Genomic DNA, 24618 nt, shown 5'->3' on the forward strand with positions numbered 1-24618 from the left:
AATTGCAAGAATGTAGAGGACCCATCTACAACTTTCATAGCAACCACGAAGAAAAATCTCAATACAAGACCTAGTGAAGTGTGTTTTTTTTTTTTAACATTCAATAGCAACATGTACTGTACAAATCCAGAAGATAATCATAATATAACTGTATAATTCCAGAAGAATCCTAGTATGTGAGGTCTTTAGCAGAGTTTATTGTAGTTTTTATTTTATTTTTGTTTATTTTATTTTATTTATTATTTTTATTTTTTTCCCCACTAGAGGGCAGGCTAAGAAAAAAGATTAGTTAACAATGTAGATGTAATTTACTTGTATAGAGTGCAACAGCATGTAGCTTGTTCTTATACTTCTGAATGTATCCTTCTGAAGATGACCTCAATACAGGGGTCGAAACGTAAAGTTATTATTTTATTATTAATCAGTAAAATAATCTTTTCAACACGTGTGTTTTGTGTCCCTAATTTAACAAATATGAATGCTGATCACTGTGTAACCTTAAAAGAAAGAACCAATATGTATAAAGTTGGATGAAAGAAATTCACTATAGCAAACTGTTTCTGCAGTCCCTACAAGTCTGTTATAGTGATAGTCAACCACATATATGGAAATATAACTACTGAGGTTAATGGTCAACATTCAGGTGTCAAGCTACTATGAGACTATCACCAGTAGAAAGTGACCCTTCCCATAATGCATGACATTACATGTGCCTGAGAAAGGAGTATGCTGTGCATTATCAGATATTAGGGAAACAATGTTAAATGCTTCTATATACAAGAAGGCTAGTCTTTAAGACATCACATGCAAACTTTTGTGCACTCGCACTTGGATAAAATAAGAATGAAAATAAGAAAAAATAAATACTTTTTTTGAATTTATTTTTCTTCTTATCAAGTTATTATCTTACTCAGCAAAAATTGGCTATGACTACTGAAGTAAATGTGTTACTAGAAAGATATAAAAACGTTGTACCCCACTAATCTATTATCAATGACTTGATGCACATTCTCTTTTTAATGATATCAAATTTCTGAGGAGGATGGGTAAAGGGATATAGCTTGAAACTTTTAAAGACAGCAATCAACATCATGAAAGATAACAAATCACAGAAAGCATTCCAATTTCTATTCCGACAGTTTATCTTTAATGGCTGTCTAAAGCACATTCAAAAACAACGATTCATAGAATGCCACTCTGTTAACATCCAATACAGAGGGAGAGAGAGAAAATCTGCATCTAGTCCATAAACTGGAAGACTATAAGGATTACTTCATTAATAAAAGTGCATAAATGTCTATGACTAAATCAACCTATCCAAAATCCATTAAGATTACTTAAAGACAGCAACCTTTTTCAAAAATCCAAAAGTCTACAACATTCTTTGTTGTGGTAGTCAAGTATATCATAAGTTTACAAACTTTCATGGGTGAACTTCACTTAATTAAATAGAGGTTAACCAAGAGCACATCACAACTTTAAGTTGTGATGATCTTTATATATATATATATATATATATATATATATATATTTCATTCCTCACTCATATGCCCACATTTCTATCATGCTGAAAAATAAATATTTAAAATGCAAATAGTAACATGGAAACCTAAATAGGGACATGTAGAGTGATTTATATTATTTCTACAGGGATGTGGATCAAGATACTAACTGTGGGAGGTCCTCTTCAGAAGCAACAAAGCCTACCATGTCACCCAAACTCATTCACTGTTTCCGCTCTCCTCACTCTCTCAGTCTGTGAATTCCATGCACACACTAATTATTCATTCAAAAAAATATGTGCTTCACCTCCTTGTGCAACTTCTAGGGACAGCCCTTATTTTGTCCCTTCCTTGTTGAAAATCTTCATTGTGCCAATTTGATAAATACTTCACATCCTTCTCTTTTATCTACCAAACTTAGCAGATTACATATTTTCCATCAATTCTCACAGCCAACATTAACAGTTCTGATATTATTTTTATCATCCTTTGTATCCAGTTGAAAGTTTTTTCATTTTCAAATTCAGGTAACCACATCTGTGCATAATAATCAAGATGACTGATTGAGATCCTGTACAATGGAACTACCATCTTATCTCAACTAGTTCATGCCCTTATTATTGCAGAAATCCTGGGTTGTCTTCATAGCTCACTTGCAATGTATCCCATAAATTGCAACTTCCCATCTACCATTATTTTCATCTCCTCCATTTTGCATAGAGTCTCACCAATAAGATATACATAGCTTTCTATCTGAATCACAAAGTTCAAAACCTTATCCACATTAAATTTTCATTCCTCACTCATATGCCCACATTTCTATCATGCTGAAATCCTCCTGAAGAGACACCACATCAGCAATATTTTAAATATTCCTCCTCATCTTTGCAACCTACCACAAACAACTAAATATTACCATGTGCACCATTTAAAACATTGGTAAATAAATATTTAATAGTAATGGAACCTACAGCACCCTACATATAGTCTTTCTCCTTCCTGATACTGCTTCCCTCATGCACCACTATTTGAAATCTGTCAGTCAATTGCCAATTCAATCCTCCACTAGTCTGATACCTAAACCCATTTGTTGCAGCATAAATATCAACTTGTTAGCAACCAATGAAATGCTTCTACAAAAATCCATAAATCTGTTGGAGGCTTAATGGATTTTTTACAACACTCAAAAAGAATTAAAATAGACTTTAATACTTCCTATATTTCGTCCTAGTCAATAGAAGAGAACCTTTATTCCAAACTTTGGAAAGAATTCTGTTGCAGTCATCTATTTGCAAAGATCACTGAATAAAAACTAAGGACTTACACAAGTGATATATGGAAATCTCTCATTAAATCATTCAACATCTCATTAAGTCATACAATAATTGATGTGAAGAATCAGGGAAACTAGATTTATTAAGGGGGGGGGAGTAGATATGCAGACCTTAGACTAGTGGTGTGCCGCAGGTGTCTGTTCTTGGACCACTACTGTTTAATCTGTTCATTAACGATATAGGAAAGGATCTGAGAGGAACTGTGCATCTGTTTGTGGATGATGCAAAGTTGGGTAGAGCAATAGTGAATGCTCAGGATGATTTGGATAGTTTGGAGGAGTGGGCTAAGGAGAATGGATATCAATTTAATGTGGAAAAATGTAGGTCTTGCATTTTGGGGTGAAAAGATTAGCAGCAGTATATCACATTGGTGGAACTGCACTCCAGGAAAATTGATGAGGCCAGGGATTTGGGAGTGTTAGTGGATAGGGAGTTGAAGTTTAGGGAACACATCGCAAAAGTGGCAAAATCAGCTCCTCAAATCACTTGGTTGCTGAAAACCACTTTAACGAGCAGAGACAAACAGGTTATTGTTCCTCTGTATCGAGCCTTGATAAGACCCCATCTAGACTACTGTGCCCAGATATGGGCACCAGGGTTTCTTCTTGATGGGGAGGAGGTGGAGAGGATCCAGAGGCAAGTGACCAAGATAATAGCAGGACTATGGAATGAACCTTATGAGAACAGGTTGAAGATTTGTGGGCTGCAGAAATTGGTTGATAGGTGGAAAAAGGGTGATATGATCGAGATATTCAAATTACTAAAGGGTTTCTATAAGATTAATTCAGAAGATATTTTTGAGAATAGGCCCCTAGTCCTCCCACTGGTAGTGGGAGGACTAGGGGCCATCCATGGTAGCTTGGTAAGTGTGTGGTTAGCAAGGGTGTTAGAGCTAGGTTTTTTACTTGGAGAGTGGTAAATGAGTGGAATAAGCTGCCAGAGTCTGTTGTGGGTACCATGACTGTAAATGAGTTCAAGGTGAAGTATGGTAGCTACTGTGTGAATGTTGAATAGTTGTTCTTGACATGATACTGGGCCTCCCTCGATGAGTCTAAGGACTCCTTGGAGTTTCCTGTAATAATAACAACATTTGAGATTCCAATTTTGACAACGATCACTTTCTATTATTAACCGAGGACAGTTAATGCATGCATGTGCTTTTATGTTTACTGTCTGACATGAACTTGCCTATTTGTATTGTAAAGGTTTTTCAGCGTTTAACTTTGTGACTTTTGTATTAATAATTGTTTTGATGGGTCTAGCCCTGAACAACCCACTAGTTCACTTTAAGGTGGTGAAACTAGTCAGTGTAATTTATTTATTTAAATAACGACTAAAGAGTAATTATTCAATTAGTTCAAGAATTCTACGAATTTGTACTGGATTTATTTAAGAGGATAATATCTGCATAAAGTAAAGACTTGAGGTGAATATTTCCAATTTTGAAAAGCAAATCTAATGCCACTTTCAATAATGTGCATCCTTACACGATTTTACATTAAATCATCTTCCAGCAAAATTTAATTCAAACTTCTGACTTTAATAAATATAAACTACATATTGTCCAATATAATATCTCATTTATATTATAGAATTGTAGTATTTTGAACAGCTTTTCTCTTGACAATTTGTATACTTTTTCCATATTTCAAGGGAGAACCAGAGGCCATCCCTGGAAGCTGTATAAGGAGAGTGTGAGCAGGGAAGTGAGAACAGGTTTTTTGCATGCAGAGTTGTGAATGATTGGAATGCCTTGCCTGAGAGTGTGCAGAGAATTTGAGTGTGTTTAAGGTGCAGTATGATGAGCTGTGTGTGTATGACAAAGGGACCTCCTAGATGAGTCTGACTCCATGGGATCTTGAGATAATAATAATATATCCACAAAACTTTGATTTTTTTTTTTTTAATTCTTGTTCACAATTGACTTGAAGAGCTGTGGATTGTATTCTCTAGGGAACACATTTGGTAGGAGACTTTTTTCTTCTAAGATTTATCTTTTAAAAACTCTTTGCTAAAATTTTCCATGAGTTTTGTTTAAGCACTTTCATAACACTGCTTTGCTTTTTTTCTCAGCAAATGTGCTAACTTATTAGTAGGAACTATCAATATATATATCTTTTTTTTTTCCATGAGTGTCTCTAACTTACCAAATTCATCACAGAATTTATATTTTTCTATCTATGCAGATGGCAACAACTTCACCACATACTTCTCTGGCAGAATCAATAGTTTTCTTTAGCATCTACTGCTGAGTCTCCATGTTTCAAAATTTTTTTTTTTTTGGATACTATTTGTATATGTGAGTCTATAAGTTCACCAGTGAAAGCTGCTTCTGATTCTTTTTAATTTTCTTACACTTTTTTTTTTCTCAATATGATATTCAATTTTATCCTTCTCAAAACTAAATAATCATCACTTCCTGTTTCAAATTCCTCAACCAGCATGATATTACTGTCATCAATAAAATAGTCTATGAGCTTTATTTCTTATGTTTTTTCTACATGTGAATGTTAGCTGCCTTTTCTGATTTGAAAAATAAATTCTTCCACTTTTTAGAAGAATCTTCTATAGGGCCATAAGCACAAATAAATCTCATTGTCCAATATCCATTTTAATGTTTGCCCACATCACTCTACTTGATAATGCCTGTTATTCAAGAAGATTATCCTCACATTTAGTGTTGAATACTACAGCTACTTCTTCCTCTTCCCAGTCATTGTCTGAATAACAACTATTTAGAAGAATCACACCTTTATTGATAAGTCTGACTTTCTATGTGATAAAAGTTTCAAACTAAATTTATTTATTTATTATTACATATTTTTTTTAATTCTTAAGCTCCTTGAAAGTTTATTCTCTTTGAATATGAAATTAAAATGGTTATATTTAGGTAGTTTTGTACAAGTTATACATAGGTGGATAAACCTAAGCTATTTATTCATTACAGAAAAATTATCACCAAGAAATATCACCCAAAGGAAAAAATTCTTCAGTAGCTCAAATTAGGCTTATTGTATACACAGTATTTCTGCCTGGGATTTCGAAGGGAACTGACAGTATCTGTGAAAGAGTGTGCTAAATTAAGTAATGTTTAAACCTGACATACTAATAAAACTTAATTGTTTTATTGGTATGTCAGGTGTACACATAAGGAAAGAACAATGGATTCACTATGCCTGATGTTATTTATAGTATATTTATTCAAATGTCTTTTGATCATTGACATTTAATAGAGCTTCTTGAGCATGCAGCAGCTAAACAAGTTTCAAGCAATTAACGTTAAATTTATAAATGTAACAATTTACACAACTATGTGACATGTAGCTGTTGTCAAACTCAAAAGGCAATTGAAAAATAAACATATTAAATAACATTAACAATGATGAAAGGTACTGTAGAGGATAATTTCCCAAAAATTGTGAAAGCATTGTGCAATCAGTTGTTCAAATTAAGCAAATGAATAAGGGCTCAAAATATCCTTATAGAAAAGCAATGTATGACTGCATACCAAGGGTTAAGCGAGTAAACATAGGAGTGAAATGGATGAACAGTGAAATCAAGCAAGCTGTGATGGAAAAGAAAATGTTATGGAGGAGGTACAAGACAGCTGGTGGTGATCGGATCCATGAAGAGTATAAAGTGCAGGCTAGATAGGTGATGAGCATCATAAAGAAAGAAAAGTTGCAGTATGAGAGCAAGACTAGCTGGTCAGGCCAAGGTTAACTACTCAAGGGAATTTTTCTACTACATGGCAAACATGAGGAAGAATAATTATGGCAGATTAACACTGGTGGAGTCATGGCAGCAGACTAACAGTGGCAAAGGATATAGTGGAATTATTGAATGAGCACTTTATCAGCATATATCATACTGGTGTAAATGATGACTTGCAATATACAGAAGAGAGGCAAGTATTAGGAGAATTAGAAGTGAATGAAACAGAGGTGTATCATATGTTGGTTGGGTTAGATGTTAATAAGGCTGTGGGATGGATGACATATCACCATGTATTCTTAAAGGATGTGCACCACAGTTGGCTATGCCCTTGACCTGGTTATTTAATGAAAGTCTTGCAGTGGGTAGGGTTCCTAAGAGTGGGTACCACTCCAAAAGCATGGTTCTAAGACAGAAGTCTCCAATTATAGGCCAGTTTATATAACTATGGTCAGGAATAAGGAATAGAATACAGGATTGAGTTGATGGACATAGCATTCTTTATGATGGTCAGAAAGGATTTGTAAAGGGTAGGTTCTGTTTTAGTAATTTACTTGCATTTTATGATAAAGTAACAAGTGTGTTAGATAAAGGAGAATCATATACAGTGATATTCTTGGACTTTATAAAAGCGTTTGATACTTTATCACATGATAAGTTGCTGTGCAAGCTGCAGAGGACGGGAGTAGATAGTATATTGGTTAAATGGATCAGAGATTGCTCTCAGAATGATACCAACAGGTTGTGTTGTGTGTGGTGGAGTAATGTCTCAAAAAAGAAGGGTAACCAGTGGGGTGTCCCAGGGTTCTGTTCTTGGGCCTCCCTGCTGTTTAACTTGTTTGTAAACGATATATCATGTGGACTGACTGGGGATCTTCAGTTGTTTGCTGATGATACAAAGTTGGGAAGAATTATAAGTAGCACTGCTGATATTAACTCCCTTCAAGAAGATCTGAATATAAGGCTGTGTACTATATTGATGGTGCCATACTACAGGAAGCGGGTGAGATTAGAGATTTGGGAGTGATGATTCACAGTAGACTGAAGTTTAGAGGACATATTGCTAGTGTTGCAGAAGCTGCACATTGCAGTGCTGCTATGATAAGAAGTATTCTAATATGTAGGGAAAAGGAAGTGGTTGTGCCATTGTATAAAGCACTGGTCAGACCACACTTGGACTATTGTGCTCAAATCGTCACCTGGTTTTCAATGTGATGTGGAGACATTGGAGAGAGTCCAGAGGTAAGTGACTAAGACAATGTCAAGACTTTGGAATGCTGGCTATGAAGAGAGGTTGAAGAGAGTGGATTACGGAGCTTGGTGGATAGGAGGAAGAGAGATTATTACATGACACCTCCAAGGAGTCCAAAGACTCATCGAGGGAGGACATCAACTCTATAACTTTGTCTCCACCAACCGCAACTACCATCATCATCTACACCAATGCCATCTACTGCCCACCACCACTACTAGATTTTCACAGACAATCACAAATATCCAAGCCCATGGCGGGATTCGAACATACAGGCCTTTTGGTTGGAGAGCGGATATGCTAACCAGATGATATGATAAAAACATTTAAGTTAGTGAGAGGATTTTATCAGATTAATCTAGAGGTGATTATAAAAAAAAGTAGAAGGTGAGAGAGGAAGAACCAGAGGTCATCCCTGGAAGAGTGCGAGGAGTAGATTTTTCACATGGAGAATTGTCAGTGAAGGGAATGCATTACCAAAATGTGTTATTAATGCAAGGCGTGTTAAGGATTTTAAGATTCTATATGATAAATATGTTGTCAGTTGAATGAATCTCCCACGATGAGCGTAATAATAATACTAAAAGGCTTTCCTGGTAAAAAATTTGTTTCCAGATAAGATTTTCATACTGAAAATTTTTAATTTACTGTTTCATTCCATTAAGCCATAAGACAAGTGAACCTCAATATCAAACTTTAAACACCTGGTGTCCAATTTTTTTGTCTTCCACCCACAAAAGGTTCTAAACTACATTATATCAGTATTGTAGGCAGGCTAAAGAGGGAAATAAAAGAACTGAATTCAATTAGAGAATATAATGCTATACATAGAAATAGGACTGGCTTGACAAACAGTGTGAGTAATTCTTTAGCACTTTCATTTTGAGATTGCATGCTGATCTCAATAGTAATAGTGATTCTGAATTGCATTATCACAACCTCTACTCTTCTCTCTCAGTTATCTGATTATTATTCCAATTTATTCCTATACAATGCTTTGAAATGACATGAAACAAATTTCGATTTATGTTTGTTATATACAAAAGAAATACTCAAACTTTCCTTACCTTTATTAGTGAACTCATTACTGGAGATTCCATTAATCCTTTTAAAAAAATGAGATCTGTGTCTCTCGCACCAAGTCTACCATTCAGATCTTCTATGTTATCTCGTACATGCTGCAAGGCAGCTGAAATGAAGAAAATCATATGCATGCAACATCAACTTTTATATCAAAATACATTTCTAATGTTTGCATATTAACAAAATCTATTTCAATGAAACTGTTATTTAGCAAGAAAAGCATTTATAAATATATTTCCAAGTTTTATATTGGATCATTAAATCAGAGCACATTGTTTGGGACTCTGTTTTCCTTTCCTTTCTCTCTGTCACTAAGAATTACAAAGTTTGAGCCCCTAGCTAGAAGGCGAATGCTTATAAGAGTTTCTCAACTGAAGGAAAACCAGCCAGTCTACATGAAGGTAGCAGAAATCTATTTGAATCTCTCTATGGATAATACGTTGACAAACCAATATACATACACACTGAGACATAGCAGACTACAGAGATGGATTATCCCACCTTAAATCATAAGAAACCGAGTTTACTTTTTTTAGCAGATAGAAAATTTATCATTATCAAATTCTTGATGTGTGCTCTCAAGGGAGGTGTACAGGATGCTGTAAGAGTGCTAAATAATAAGTTAACGTTATTAACTTCCATTGCGAGATTTCATATTTTGTTCTTATTAGACACTTCTGTTAATCCAATAAGATCTGGGTCTTCATCTTCTCTTCTTCCTGCCATCCAGGCAACAAACTATTATTTTCCTAACCTTTCCTCTTCTATTCTATTCAAGTGACCATACCACCTCAGATTAACTTTACTCACACATTCCTGAATGCTAACAACACAAAGTTCCTTCCTAATATCTTCATTTTTAATATGATTCTAATATCCATTCACTTCTCTGATTTTTCTCAGAAGTCACATCTGCGATTTCCAGTCTTTGAAAACTGTTTTATTTTTAACCCAGCTTTCAGAATCATAACTTAAAATTGGTTTGAACACCATCTTGTAAACATCTACTTTAGTGTTTTGACTGATTTCTCTTTTATTCCGTATACTGTAAATTTATTCAACTAACTGCCTAACACCAGCTTTGCTTATTCTGTTGTTTATTTTCAAATTTAATTAGTCACCTTAATTTTTGCTCAAAAAGCTGACATATTTTAGCTCATCTCATCTTCCTTTTACCCTTTTTTACCTTGCAGTGTCGAGGGTTTATTAATCATCGGACCTCAAACTGTTCACAGGATAAAGTGGTCAGCCCATATGCCCCGGTGTATCCTATGTCTATAGTTTTGAGTTCTCAAGGCCGGTTTGCCTGCTTGTGGGATGAAAAATCCCAGATAAACTGGAGATAAAACCCTACTGTCCATGTCCAAGACCGGCTAACTTGGCTATAGCTGAGGAAGATCCTTCAGCTCCTCATGGCACGACATATTTTATAAACAACAAAATTACATGATAACCACAGTAATAAACTTTAATGAAAGTTATCATGTAATTTCACTGTTTATAGTCATGCCACAAGTACCTTTAAAGATTGGCATATTTTATTTTTGTTCTATAGGTTTTCCATTCAGGATGCCACTGATGTTTTCCATGGTTCCTATCTATTTTCATAGTTTGACTTTTTTTTATTGCAGATCATGCTAAATGTATTACAGCTGTATACAGATATGTACATTACAATTGTATCCAGATCATGAAATGTAAGATGTCTGAGCACAGCAGGTTAGTTCAACAGATAGGAAGATTACAGTATACCATCATCAGCAAAACTATATGTAGAATTTGAGATATAAAGGAAAGTATGCAAACGAACAAAGCCCAGAGGTGTTCCAATAGTAAAGAAATCCCAAGAGATGAAGCCATCAACCATGATATACAATGAATGGTCACAGGAAATTGGCTATCAATTACAAAAATGGAAGAAAGATCATCATAATGAGCATAAGTATTCTATGTTTGCTATCAAATAAGAACTTTTTCAAGTCAAAACAGGCTTATTGGATATATTCATATGCTATCAGAGGGCTTTTTAATATTAACTCAATTAAATTAAGTCATGGTTGCCATCAAATCACTTCTTTTAACTCTGTCACCAGGAGTATTTAATACTGCATCTAGAATCTCTACTAATTCTAATCAATATACATATTTTCATTATCACAAAAGAACTGTCTCATAGAAGAGACTGCATTTATATCACTGACAAAGGAACATGCCATATAATACTGCAAAAAATAAATAAATAAAAAATTTTTTAAAATACATTTCAAAGTTGTGGATATCTTATTGATAGTGAAGATGTAGCCCCAAACTTATCTTTATCCAAATCTAAAACATCTTCCTCTTTCAAAAAGTACAGTAATCTGGTGATAACTTCCATTATTTAAATAAGCTAATAACTTGAAGAATTTTAACATGAGTTAAGGCATATGAGGGTGGTCTGAAAAATTCTCAGCCTAACAATGAAAAAATGAATTTATAATTTAAAAATTATTTTTATTTTTTAACATAAAGACTAATACGGTTATTCCAGCGATACTCCAGCACCATTATCCCATCCCTTTAGTGGTTCTCAGCATGATCTGCAAAATACCCCTCTACAGCTGCAATCACCTCTTGATTTGAAGAAAAACGCTGACCAGCGAGGAAGAGTTTTAGTTTCGGGAAGACAGACGTCAGAGGAAGCCAAATCTGGGAAATAGGGTGGAAGTTCCAACAATTCATAGTGCAGATCCCTTAATTTTTCCATTGCCAAAACACCTTTGTGGGCAGGTTTATTGTCCTGACAAAAGATGATTTTTTTTTCTTCTGCAAGCCACGTGTTTTCTCATGAATTTTTTTTTTTGTCTAGTCTGGTTAAAAGATCAGAATAACATTCCCTGGTTATTGTTTTACCCTTTTCAAGATAATTAATAAACAAAATGCCTTTAGAATCCCAAAACACTGATGCCATGAACTTTCCTGCTGATGGAACCGACTTTATCTTCTTTGACACTGAACAACCAGCTTCTGTCCACTGTTTTGGCTGCTGTTCGGATTCTGGTGTGTAATGGTGAATCCAAGTCTCTTCCATAATAATAAAACGACACACAAAATCAGTTCTATTCTTGTTAAAATGCTCCAAGCACTGTTCGAGATTTTCATGCGAGTGCGTTTTTGATCTGCTGTGAGCAAGCATAGCACCCATCCTGTGCAAACCTTTTTCATTTGAAATTCTTTGTGCAAAATATATCCTACATGTTCTTCTGAAATGCCTATAGTCTCAGCAATTTTATGCACTTTGACTAGCAGGTCATCCAATACCATATCATGCACTTGATGAATGATATCTGGTGTTGTTACACTTTTTGGACATACTTCACATGGATCATCTTCAAGGCTGGTATACGATCACATTTAAACTTGGCAGCCCATTTCTTAATTATCGAAAATGAAGGAGAAGAGTGCCCATAAACTTTATGAACTTCAAATGAATTTCTTTTGCCATTAAACCTTCTTTTACAAAGAATTTTATAACCGCACAATACTCAATTTTATCCATTTCAAGGAATACAGACAACACTTTTGCTTCAGACAGCTGTATAAAACAAACTACTTAATAGAATGATTTGCAATTTCACATGGATGCTTATGAGAGATGTACCAACTTAGAAAAAAAAAAACTTGCCAATAGTGTTGCCATCTATGGATTAAAATCTATAAAGAAATCATTTGTAATTGGCAGAAGATCGTATATGCCCTCCATATACGAGTAGCAATGCCCTTCTCCCCTGCCACATCATATAAAAATGCTGAAGAATTTGTTAATATTTATCTTCCACTCCATTAGAAGATACCCTCAAATTAAAAAGATTTTCCTCCAAACAATATATAATTTGTTATATTATAGCTTCATTATGTTATTGATTTTGCAACTTCTTGCCGTATGGGATTACCTCACACATGAGAAGTTGCAAAATCAATAATATAACAAAGCTATGTGCAGTGAAGTATTTAAGAAGAAAGAATGAACCAGTTGGGGTATTCCTTGAACAATGAAGATCACAGTCTTTGGAAAAAATAGTGCAAGAAAGGCTGTTCCAAGAACAAAGACAGATGGAATCAAAGAGGATGAAAAGTTGGCTGGATCCTGACCAGAAGTGGCTTGTATTTTAACATGATTCTTCTGTGGCCTTTCTGGTCAAAGATCACAGAAAAAATGCAGGTAGATTGATGATATGATATACTAGGAGGAGATTTGTCATGATATCATGATGATCCATGCAGGAGTTGGAAAACAACAATTCTTCATAGTCTTTGGTGGAGGGATGCAACATACTTATGAATGATAGATACCACATACTTGAATTTGCTGGCTTTACTCAATTATTTCTCCATTAAGGCATACTTGCTTCTTAGGTGCTTCCCAGTCTATATTTCATTCAAGAATCATGATCTTTGTCTTGCTAAAAACATTAAAAGTTAAGTCCTCTGCTAATGCTGATCTCATAAACTCTGTCAAGGATTCATCCTAGTTCTTCCTTCATTACAAAGTAGTACCATATCATCAGCATACCTCAGACTGCTGACTCATTTTCCATCTATCTTAATTCTTATCTTTTCTTTGGTTTTAATTTTTCAGGAAATGATGTATACTTGAATATCAATTGTTGAAAGTTTATTTTTCACTTGGTTAGAGTATAATAAAATTAGTTTAATCCTTTATCCAAGTGTGAGCAAACAAAGTTTGCGCCTGAAGTATCTTCAGGACTAGGGTAAGGTGATACCACACCAGGGCAACTCGTTGCAAAGGTGGAGAAAGCTACCAACACTCCTATCTCAGTATCTCCTATAATGCAAAACACATCTCCTTGCGGATATGTCTAATGTTATGCATTAAGGGAAGGGCCACTACCCAGACTAGTTTCGACCTTTATTGAGGTCTCTTCAGTGGGAGCCAGGCCCTAGTGGAAATACCAGGCAGAAGCATTCGCAGGTCAACTCTACCTATAGGAGTTGCCAAATGGTGTGCCACCCTTTTTTGTGCCACCCTTGAAGAGACCTCAATAAAGGTCGAAACTAGTCTGGGTAGTGGCCCTTCCCTTAATGCATAACATTAGACATATCCGCAAGGAGATGTGTTTTGCATTATAGGAGATACTGAGATAGGAGTGTTGGTAGCTTTCTCCACCTTTGCAACGAGTTGCCCTGGTGTGGTATCACCTTACCCTAGTCCTGAAGATACTTCAGGCGCAAACTTTGTTTGCTCACACTTGGATAAAGGATTAAACTAATTTTATTATACTCTAACCAAGTGAAAAATAAACTTTCAACAACCTTCTCTAAATCCAGAGTAATTTATTAAAAAAGGGTGGCACACCATTTGGCAACTCCTATAGGTAGAGATGACCTGCGAATGCTTCTGCCTGGTATTTCCACTAGGGCCTGGCTCCCACTGAAGAGACCTCAATAAAGGTTGAAACTAGTCTGGGTAGTGGCCCTTCCCTTAATGCATAACATTAGACATATCCGCAAGGAGATGTGTTTTGCATTATAGGAGATACTGAGATAGGAGTGTTGGTAGCTTTCTCCACCTTTGCAACGAGTTGCCCTGGTGTGGTATCACCTTACCCTAGTCCTGAAGATACTTCAGGCGCAAACTTTGTTTGCTCACACTTGGATAAAGGATTAAACTAATTTTATTATTGAATATCAATTATAAAATCTTTAATTTTAATACTTTCTTATATTTTGGCAATGTTACATTGCCATCATCAGGGATCACAAAAAACAATGATATGTGTGTGCATGCATGCACTAACACTGAGCAAATGAGGCTGAATAAAGGTAACAGAAGTTGGGCCTAGAGTCCTAAACAGTGGGCTGTCTTGGCTGATGTTCTTAAAATGTATGCTTCCCAGATTTGGGGTAGTCTTGTGCACCCAAATTTGGAAAGCTGAGGCAGATTCGATGAATAGTCTTTCATACTTGTATTTATTGCAGTCGACCTATAGTATGCTAGTATTGTGTACAGAAAGAGATTCGGGAAAGGACGAACTTGTTCACATTGGATTTGAAAGTCTGTGCATTGTATTCCTTGGGAATACACATGGGAGGGGAGCTGTTCCAGAGTACAGCAGCAGCAGGAATCAAAGAGGAGGAAGGGAAATTTGTTCTATGAGTATGGTGTTAAACTTTGAAGGGATATTGGGTGGTAGCTGCACATGTTTCAATGGATTTGGTAGAAAAAGAGAAGAGGGAGGGGATTACTGATGATAGTTCTGGTGAACATTTACCATGGAAATATTTATAGAAGATGCATGCAGTAGATACTATACACCTGTGTGAGAGTGGATAAGAGATAAGTCATTAATCAGCCTGATTGCTCTCCTGTGTATTGCACTGAGTATTTTTAGGAAGCTCTTGGGGGAGATGGGAAATCACCCCCAGATGTGTGAGCAGTACTCAATGGATGGGCAGATTTGCGATTTGTACAGGGTTAATAGCTGTTCAGCAGTCAAGTAATGTCTTGATCAAAAGAAGAATCTTTGATTTTTTTTTGGATGACAAGAAGGCAAAGAGTGTAATGTGTTTATGACAGAGTGTCTTGATGTCAAGTTAATCCCAAAGAGAGATTTCATCTTGCCAAGAGGATTTGGGTGTTGTCAAAGGTAAGGCTGGAAGAATGTGGTTCTTTTTTGTAGAAAATAAGACAAAATTGTGTTGCATTGAAATTGACAAAGTTATCAGAGCCCCACTAAAGAATGGTTTGGAGAGCAGAATTCAGGCAAGTTGCAGTGATTTGTCTGGTGCAAGCTTTGTCAATACTATCATCGGTGATACTGTGTATTGGATTGTCGTCAAATGGAGTTGGTCGCTGATATATAAAAGAAAGAGGGTGTGTGAGAAGATAGAATCTTGCAGGACCACAATTACACAGAAGAAAGGAAACTGTCCACGATCATGTGCAATGTGCATCCAGTGAGAAAATTAGCAAACTAGTTGTAGAAGTCATGGGTAGAGACCGAATGATGGGAGTTTACTTAATAGGCCCTTGTGCCAGACCCAGTCAAAAGCTTTGGAGATATCCGGTGCAACCACTTGGGGCCAAAATCTTCCAGGATGCTTATCCAGAGGCGAATGACATAAGTGAGCATATCCACTGTTGAATGCTATTGGCAGAATGCATACTGGCAGTCATTTATTAGTTGAGTACTTTCAAGGTAGCACAGAAGTTTGGTGTTGATAATTCTCTCCATTACTTTGGAGAGGACCGAGGTGAAAGAGATCAGGCAACAATTTGATGGTTAGGATCTGTCATCCTTCTTGGGAATAGGTTGGACATGGACTAATTTGCAGGATGTAAAGTAGATATTAGTGAAGTAAGAGCATAAAGAGGTGACACAGAATTAGAGTCAGCTGTGGAGCACAATTCTTCAGGTCAATTGGAGAAATGCCATCAGGGTCATGGGACTTTTTAGTATTTAATTTGGATAGGATTTTTCTGATCACTTTCTGGCAAAAGGTCAGAGGAGACATTGAGTGTTGGATGTTTGGGGGACATTTACCAAAATCATCTATGCAAGTATCTGAGGAAAAGTATGATGCCAGGAGATTGGCTTTCTCTGTGGGTGATGATGCAATAGGTCAATCTGGATGCAGTAACAGTGTTGGGCAAAAGTTCTAGCTAACTGCTTTTGAAAGAGACCAAAATGCAAGGCTGCCATTTGGCCATGATTCAAGTTTCTGGTTTTGGCTTTTTGGAAATCAGTTTTTACTGCATTTTTAATTTTCTTGTGGCTGTTTCAGGATTTAGTGTAAGCTGTGAGAGAGAAGGCTGAGTTCTGGATGATAGCCAGTTGTGGTATGCTTGGTTCTTCATTTGTACAGCCATGGTGCATCTTTTTGGAGAACCAAAGCTCATTCAGAGGGTAAGAATTTAGTATGGAATGAGAAATATATGCTTCCATTCTGGACAGGATTACTTCTATGATACATTCAGTGCATATGTTTGGGGTTAGAAGGCTGAAAACAATAATCCAACCACAAGAATGATGCACTGAAATCTCCAAGGTCATCCTTCTTAGCATGATATACTTGGCATTCTTATGATGCTAGTTGACTCTTGATTAAGCATGGCTGTGTGGCTATTGCTCAGTAGGGTGAAAAGATTGCAGTCTGAATTACCTAAGGGAGATAGAACCTTCACAGTATATTTGGAGGGATCATTTGTAAAGAAGAGATCCAGAGTGTTGGAAGAATGATTGGGATTATCTGGTACTCTTGTGGGCATATGAACAATCTGTGTGAGGATGCTTGTGATGTCAAATGCTTCAGCATTTCTACCATTTTGGTCTCTGCAGTTGGAAAAGGAAAGCAAGTTGGTATCGTGAATGTTAAAATTACCGAGGAAGATAATCTCACTGCTAGGAAAGCTGGACTGAAGGACAGGAAGTTAAACAGTTCGGAGTGGTTGGTGTAATTGCAAGACTAGGGCCATTACTATTTAACTTGTATATTAATGATACTGACGAAGATTTGGATGGAGATATTCAGTTGTTTGCAGATGATGCAAACTTTGTGACGAACCATAAAGAGTAGAGAAGATGTTGTGGCCTTGCAAGAAGACTTGAATAAATTGAGTGATTGAAGCAAGCAAATGGGGATGTGAGTTCAATGTTGCAAAATGTAAGGTTTTAAAATTTGGAAAACAAAGATGGGATGCAGAATTTATGCTTGGTGAGAATATATTGTTGGAGGTAGAGGAAATAAGAGATCTTGGGGTGATAGTGGATAAGGATCTAAAATTTACGGGACACATTCCCAAAATTGTGAAGACAACACAAAGACTTCTGAGAATGATGCGGAGGACACTGACGTGTAGAAGTAGGGAGATTCTTGTTCCATTGTATAAGGCTTTGATTAGGCCACACATGGACTATTGTGCCCAGATTTGGTCACCGGGTTTTCAGAAGGATGAAGAGATGTTGGAAAGGGTCCAAAGGCGACTGACTAAGGTAGTTTCTGACCTCTGGAATGTTGAGTATGAGGAAAGATTGAGAAGATGTAATTTGCAGAGTTTGGTGGAGAGATGGAAGAGGGGAGATATGATAGAGACCTACAAGTTGGTAAGGGGTTGTTATAAGATCAATGGTGGAGAAGTTCTATAGAGAATAGTGGGAGGTCATCCCTGGAAACTGTATAAAGAGGGTGTGAATAAGGGAGTGAGAGGCAGGTTTTTTTAATGCAGAGTTGTGAATGATTGGAATGCCTTGCCCGAAAGTGTGATGACTGCAAGGAGTTTGAGTGTGTTTAAGACACGGTATGATGAGATGCGAGTGCCATAAAAGGACCTCCCAGATGAGCTTTGACTCCATGAGGTCTTGGGAAATAATAATAATAATATACAATATATGAATTTGCCAGGGATGCTTAAGGGTCAAAGCTGTATAACTGAGAGGAGACCTCCACATAGCCTTCAAAGGAATGCGGAGAACCGACCAGGGCTTCTGACCTAATGTCCAATCCTCACCTTCTCGTGGTGCACCATGTTGGGTATCTACTTTGATACTGAATGAACGAGGATGGGCTGGCAATTTGGGATTAAGCCAACCAAATTGTATTCTTATTGGTTACAAAAAATAAAAAATGATGGTACAACATGACAAAATTACATGCCGGCTGGGGCGTCGCCCGGTTAAACAAGGCCCCCCGTTATTTTCGCCAGGGAACCAGGGCGAACAGCGAAAAGTCAGCTACCTACTGAAACAAATCTGAAAACAAACCCCAACTCAGCATCACCAGAGTTAAAGATCAGTACTGTCAACGTAAGAAGCCTGAATGGCAAAGAAATGGAGCTAGCTGAGGAATTAGATAAGTACCAGATCGACATAATAGGGGTGACTGAAACAAAAAAGACCAAAACTGGTGAGATCTGTCTGAGCAATAAATACAAATTGTTATATTCAGGCAATGACAATCAAGGAAAAGAAGGAGTAGCCATAGTATTCAACACAAAATACGAGGCTAATCTTCTTGAATGGCAGTCAGTCTCAAGTAGAGTAATGTGGGCAAATATCAGAATGGGGAACTGGACAATGAGACTTATTTGTGCCTATGGTCCCACAGAAGGTTCTACTAAGGTAGAAGTGGAGGAATTTTTTGACGCTCTAGAAAAAGCAACTGACACAATGAAAAAGGAAAAGTTGGTCCTTGTTGGGGATCTAAATAGCAGAGTAGGAAATGACTGTCAAACATACAAAAATATTTTGGGAAAATTTGGAGAAAAGAGCAAAGCTAATAATATTGGCAAATATCTGTTGGATTTCTGCTCAGGACATGGACTGGTTATTACTAACACCATGTTCCAACATAAAAATGTGCACAAATTCACATGGAGTGAAGAGGCTAGGAATAAGAAAAGTCTCATTGACTATGTTATTGTTGATAGTGATGTTTTCTCCCTGGTGCAGGACACCAGAGTGTACAGAGGATTTGAAATTGGAAGTGATCACTATTTAGTCTTGAGCAGGATAAAATTGAATTTCACATTGAAAAGAATAACATATAAGAAAGTTTTAAAGCGAATAAAAGTTGAGCAGCTCTCAGATGTTAACTGTAGACTAAATACAGAAAGATTATTGAAAAGAAAATGAAAGAGTTTGAGAACAGGAATCAAACCTTGGAGATTCAGTGGCAAACTCTGAAGAAAACATTGATTGATTCTGCCAGAGAGGCGTGTGGTGAGGTTGTGTGCAAGGATAAAAAAATCAGAACTCCCTGGTGGACACAGGAAGTTAAAGAGGCAGTGAAGGAAAAGAAGAAAGCATATCAAAAGTTCCTGGCAAATAAGTCAGCTTTTACTCTTACAGAATACAGAGACAAATGTAAGAAAGCTAAACACTTTGTAAAACTAGCTAAACAAAAGTCATGGGGGGACTTTGGCAAGAATATAGAAAATAAATATCAAGAAGGTGGCAAAATATTCTGGAGGTTGTTGAAGAAGCTTAGGAATGGAGGAAAGAGTGCTGTAAAAGGAGTTAGAGATGATAAAGGTGACATGAAAACAGGAGAAAAAGATATCCTTGAAGTATGGAGTAATTACTTTGAAAAACTGCTAAATGAAACAAGCAGTGATGACAGCACAGTGATAAAAAAACACTGACCAGGCATGCAGTCAGGAATACATATCCATACTTGAAGTAGAAAAAGCCATCAAAGGCTTGAAATGTGGAAAGGCAGCAGGAGTAGATGATATTCGACCAGAAATGCTGAAGTATGGTGGTATAAGAGTCTTACAGTGGCTGCACTGCATAGTTCAGAAAGCCTGGACAGAGGGACGAATTCCCGATGATTGGAGTAGAGCTCTCATAGTACCCATATATAAAAAGGGAAATAAAACTGAATGTGAGAATTACAGAGGTATTTCCCTACTGAGTGTTCCTGGCAAGATCTATGCAAGTATACTTGAGAAACGGTTGAGAAGAATTGTGGAAGAAAAGCTTGGTGAAGAACAAGCTGGATTCAGGCCAAATAGAGGCTGTCAGGATCAGATCTTCACTTTACGACAAATAGTCGAGAAAGCATGGGAATATAACAAAGATCTGTATTTAAGTTTTGTCGATTTGGAAAAGGCATATGACAAGGTGCCAAGAGAGAGAGAAGCTATTCAATACGCTGCAGTTATATGGTGTCAATGGGGCATTATATCAAGCAATACTTAGTTTTTATTTGAGTTGTAAGTCAGCAGTTAGAATTGAAGGAAGTACAGGAAGATGGTTTAATGTTAAATCTGGTGTGAGACAAGAATGCACATTATCCCCTCTGTTATTCATTATCTATATGGATCACGTTATGAAGGAAAGTGGTATTAAACCTGATATCAAAATTGGAGATGTTAATGTCAGATCTTTGCTTTATGCAGATGATGTTATACTTCTAAATAAATCCACTACAAGTCTGCGAGATTCTCTGACTAAATTGAATAGCTGTTGTAATAGATATGGTATGAAGGTCAGCAATAAAAAGACAAAGACAATGAAAATAGGCAGAATCATTGAAAATGTCAACTGTGTTGTGAATGGAGAACCTGTGGAACAAGTAAAACATTTCAGCTACTTAGGCACAATTTTTACTGAAGATGGTAAATTAAATATAGAAATAGACAACAGAATCAGCAAAGCTGGTATGGTGGGAAGTCAATTGAATAAATTCATATGGAATAAGAAAGAAATTAGTTCGGAACACTAAATTAGCTGTATACAAGACAGTGTTCAAACCAGTTTTAACCTATGGATCTGAGAGCTGGGTCAGAAGTAAAACACTTGACCAAAGACTAGAGACCGCAGATATGAGAGTCCTGAGAAAGATTAGAGGCGTGAACAGATGGCATCAATGACAATATCATATTAAAAATGAGGATATTAGGAAAGAACTTGACATTGTCAGCATCCAGGTATGCATTAGCAGAGCTAATCTCAGGTGGTATGGTCACTTAAATAGAATGGGAGAGGAAAGATTAGCAAAACAAATGTTCTCTGCCAGGTTGGCAGCTAAATGACCCAGAGGAAGATCAAGATATAGGTGGATTAATACGGTACAAAGTGCCTTAGACGATAGAAATATAAGATCTGATAATGTTGGAGTCTTGACAAGTAACAGACTGATTTGGAGGAAAATTGTAGATAGGAAGTTAGTAATGATGTAATTTTTTCATGTAGTACTGTCATATCCTGTACACCCCTTGAGGGTACATGGCAGGAATTTGATGATGATGATGAATTTGCCAGAGTGCAACAGAGCGATTGTTAACCAAAGCAGATTATGATTGGGAGATTCTAAGTTAAATGTTTTCTAGCATGGTATGTAAGAGCAAAAGTAAGCACAAATGTCATTCTTGACCCAAAAGGAGTTGAAGAGTGTGCATTTGAGGAAGTTGAAATGAATAATGCCAGGAGAGACTGAAATCTGGGTTACTATCAGAAAAGATGGTGAGGTTTTGCAGACTGGAGGTGGAAGTTGACACTGTTGAAGTTGGAGGCTGAGACCATGTGGTCTGAACATATTACAAAAGTATGTAAGAACTGCACAAAAAAGTACTCTAAAAGTCTTTATGCTACTACATGGTCATTCCATTGTATAAAAGCTTTGATTAGACTGCATCTGGACTGCTGTGCACAGGTTTGGTCATCGAGATTTCTTAGAGATGAGTAAACTTTGGGAAAAGTTTCAATGGATGATAAAGGCAGTATTGAGTTTATGGAATATTGGCTATGATGACAAATTGAGGAAATGCAATTTATAGAATCTGGTAAATAGACAGAGGAATGATGATATAATGGATGTAAAATTAAGAAAAACTTACTATACAGATACCAGTGATGTATTTCTAAGGATTGAGGAAGGGAAAAGGGTTTTAATTTTTAAAGAGCTCATTCTTGGAAATTGTACAAAGATGTGGTGAATGAGATTTTTTTTTTTTTTTTTTTTTTTTTTTTTTTGCATGGTAGTGACTGTGAGAGGAATGTGTGTGAGGGGAGTGAAGTAATGAATGTACAGACACAATCAAATTTAAGGAACAGTATGGCATAATAAATGCCTCTATAATGCAACTGGAAAAACGACAGCCCAATGCACCCTTCAATGGAAAAGACCCAAGTTTGATATCATTATGAGAGTAATATTTACATGGGTTTCATCAACTGAGGGTGAGTTAATCTCATATGGAGGTAACAGAATTTTTCCTATCAGAAACTCAGGTTTTTCATCCCAGATACTATGGTGGATAGTGACAGTGGATTGCACAGTGGGGAATGCCCTCCAGTTAAATCATGCAATAATAATGTTCTTGTTAGATTGTTTTCCACTCTAACTTCCCTGAATAAGGCTCTTAATGAAATATTAAATAGGCATTATTTTCCTCCCAAATTTCATTTTGATAGTAACATGACCCATGGAAATTCAAGAAGCCCTGTTAAACAAGATATATATATTTTTAAACTGTATCAGTATGCAAGTTGATGGCTTCACACACCATGAGATGAAACTGTCTACCACCTAAAAACCATTCATAAATAACTGCCACAATGAGATATGAACATAATATTTAGTATGTTCATATCTCTCATTACTACATATATTACTATAACAAGCAGCCAATTACTATATATATATATATATATATATATATATATATATATATATATATATATATATATAGTAATTGGCCATCAGCGTATTTGAAAAGCAAGGGCTGGCTCCAGTCCAAACCAAGGCTTTGGATTATTATTACGGGCAGCTCCAATATTCAATAATCTGAAGGATTCTTCGGATTACTTGTATAATCCAGCAGAAATAACTGTATATTGAGTTGCATGTAAATTAAGTGTTTTATTGTAATGCAAAACATCCAAACATAATATATAAATAAACTTAATGATCATTCAGCCATGCATAACCTGATATGTGTATTTCTTAATACACTTCCCATGATTCTAAAAATCTTGCAAGACTTGTATGATTTTTAGAACTAGGATGTCCTGTGTGTTTAAATGTTTATTTTTTTGTATAATTATATACGCAAAACGAACAAAAACATTACCATAAGTCTTAATCTTCTTGGAGCATAAAGACTTTGTAAGTATTTATCCAAGATAAGTGCGCATTTTTTTGTGGGAAGGGGATTTATTAATTGAATTTCATGTAATAATATAATCTGAGATTTTTAAGGAACACTGCAGTAACATTTCTTTAGTGACACAATTATTCTTGATTGGCATATCCGTTCCGACAGGAAGTAATTACAGATGGTTCTGTAGCAGCTAGAGGGGCTTTAAACAACACAAATGCATGCATGCACGTGTGGGAAAGATGCCCAGAAATTTAAATATTTCACTAAATGCTTATAGCCTGATTCTAGGATTGATACAAGCACTGTTCGTTGTATTAACATATTATACTTACAGGCATGCCAGTTTTGTAACTAAATTCAGTATTATCCGTAATCCACGTTATCACAGCTCCATCCAACTTCATCCATTATGAGTTGCTAAAAATGTAACTTATCCTGCGAATACGGGCAATTAAATACTATTAATACCAGTTACGCTGATCGCAAATGCCCGCAAAGTGTGGAAAACACAGTCTGTGCTTTAAACGAAGTACTGTAATGTCCTGCAATGTTGCGTTCGGTAATTATCAATAAAGTAAAGAACAGTGAACTAGGTAGTTTCCTTTGAACATTCTTTTGAAGTTACGACCACACCCCATTAAGGAGTTTTTAAAATTAAAAAAAAAAAAGTGGTTATGAACTTACTGCCTTGTTTTTGATCATTGAGCTGTTCCATACTCCTCAACAGCCTCCTGTTGTCTTCATCGTTGTGTTTGCTGCCACAGATTACCATTGCGATCACCCACACCAAACAACGCCACAGTCAACAGCACGAGATAACACAATGCCAAAGGCAAAAGACCTCGCCAGACCGTTGGCCGTCAGCCACAAGCGTCCTCCGCGAGAGGGTACTGCTGTAAATCTACTGACGCTACACTGTGTGACACAAGGTAAGCTAAACAAAGCGGAACATTACCTGTGCAATTCCATACATAATGGCGACAAAATGACGCGCAAAGTGGGCACAGTGCCAGGATCCAGCGGATAACAAGCGCGTAACTAAAAATCTTTCTGTTTCGACCACTTGCACTTCAGTATTACGTAACATTCGCTTACTACCAATGAAGACACGATGTTGCCGCTATTTGC

The 24618-nt window shown here is 36.4% G+C and overlaps 1 protein-coding gene across 2 annotated transcripts in view; it reads right to left on the reverse strand.

Moving 5' to 3' along the window:
* vari (MAGUK p55 subfamily member vari) overlaps positions 1 to 24618 on the reverse strand; it is a 206900-nt gene that overhangs the window by 99026 nt on the left and 83256 nt on the right. The window contains exons 1-2 of one of the 2 annotated variants that reach the window (XM_090409236.1): positions 24175 to 24367; positions 8870 to 8991 (exon numbers count right to left, since the gene is read on the reverse strand). In XM_090409236.1, the coding sequence (XP_090265362.1) occupies positions 8870 to 8991; positions 24175 to 24262 (210 nt within the window). In that variant the 5' untranslated portion in view covers positions 24263 to 24367. Of the gene's footprint in view, positions 1 to 8869; positions 8992 to 24174; positions 24368 to 24618 lie in introns of those variants that run through there. The other variant, XM_090409244.1, reaches the window with a different exon arrangement.

This window comes from Typopeltis vanoorti, chromosome 2 (genome assembly GCF_054136105.1).
Source record: "Typopeltis vanoorti isolate ZY-2024b chromosome 2, IOZ_Tvanoo_1.0, whole genome shotgun sequence".
NCBI lineage: Eukaryota > Metazoa > Arthropoda > Arachnida > Uropygi > Thelyphonidae > Typopeltis > Typopeltis vanoorti.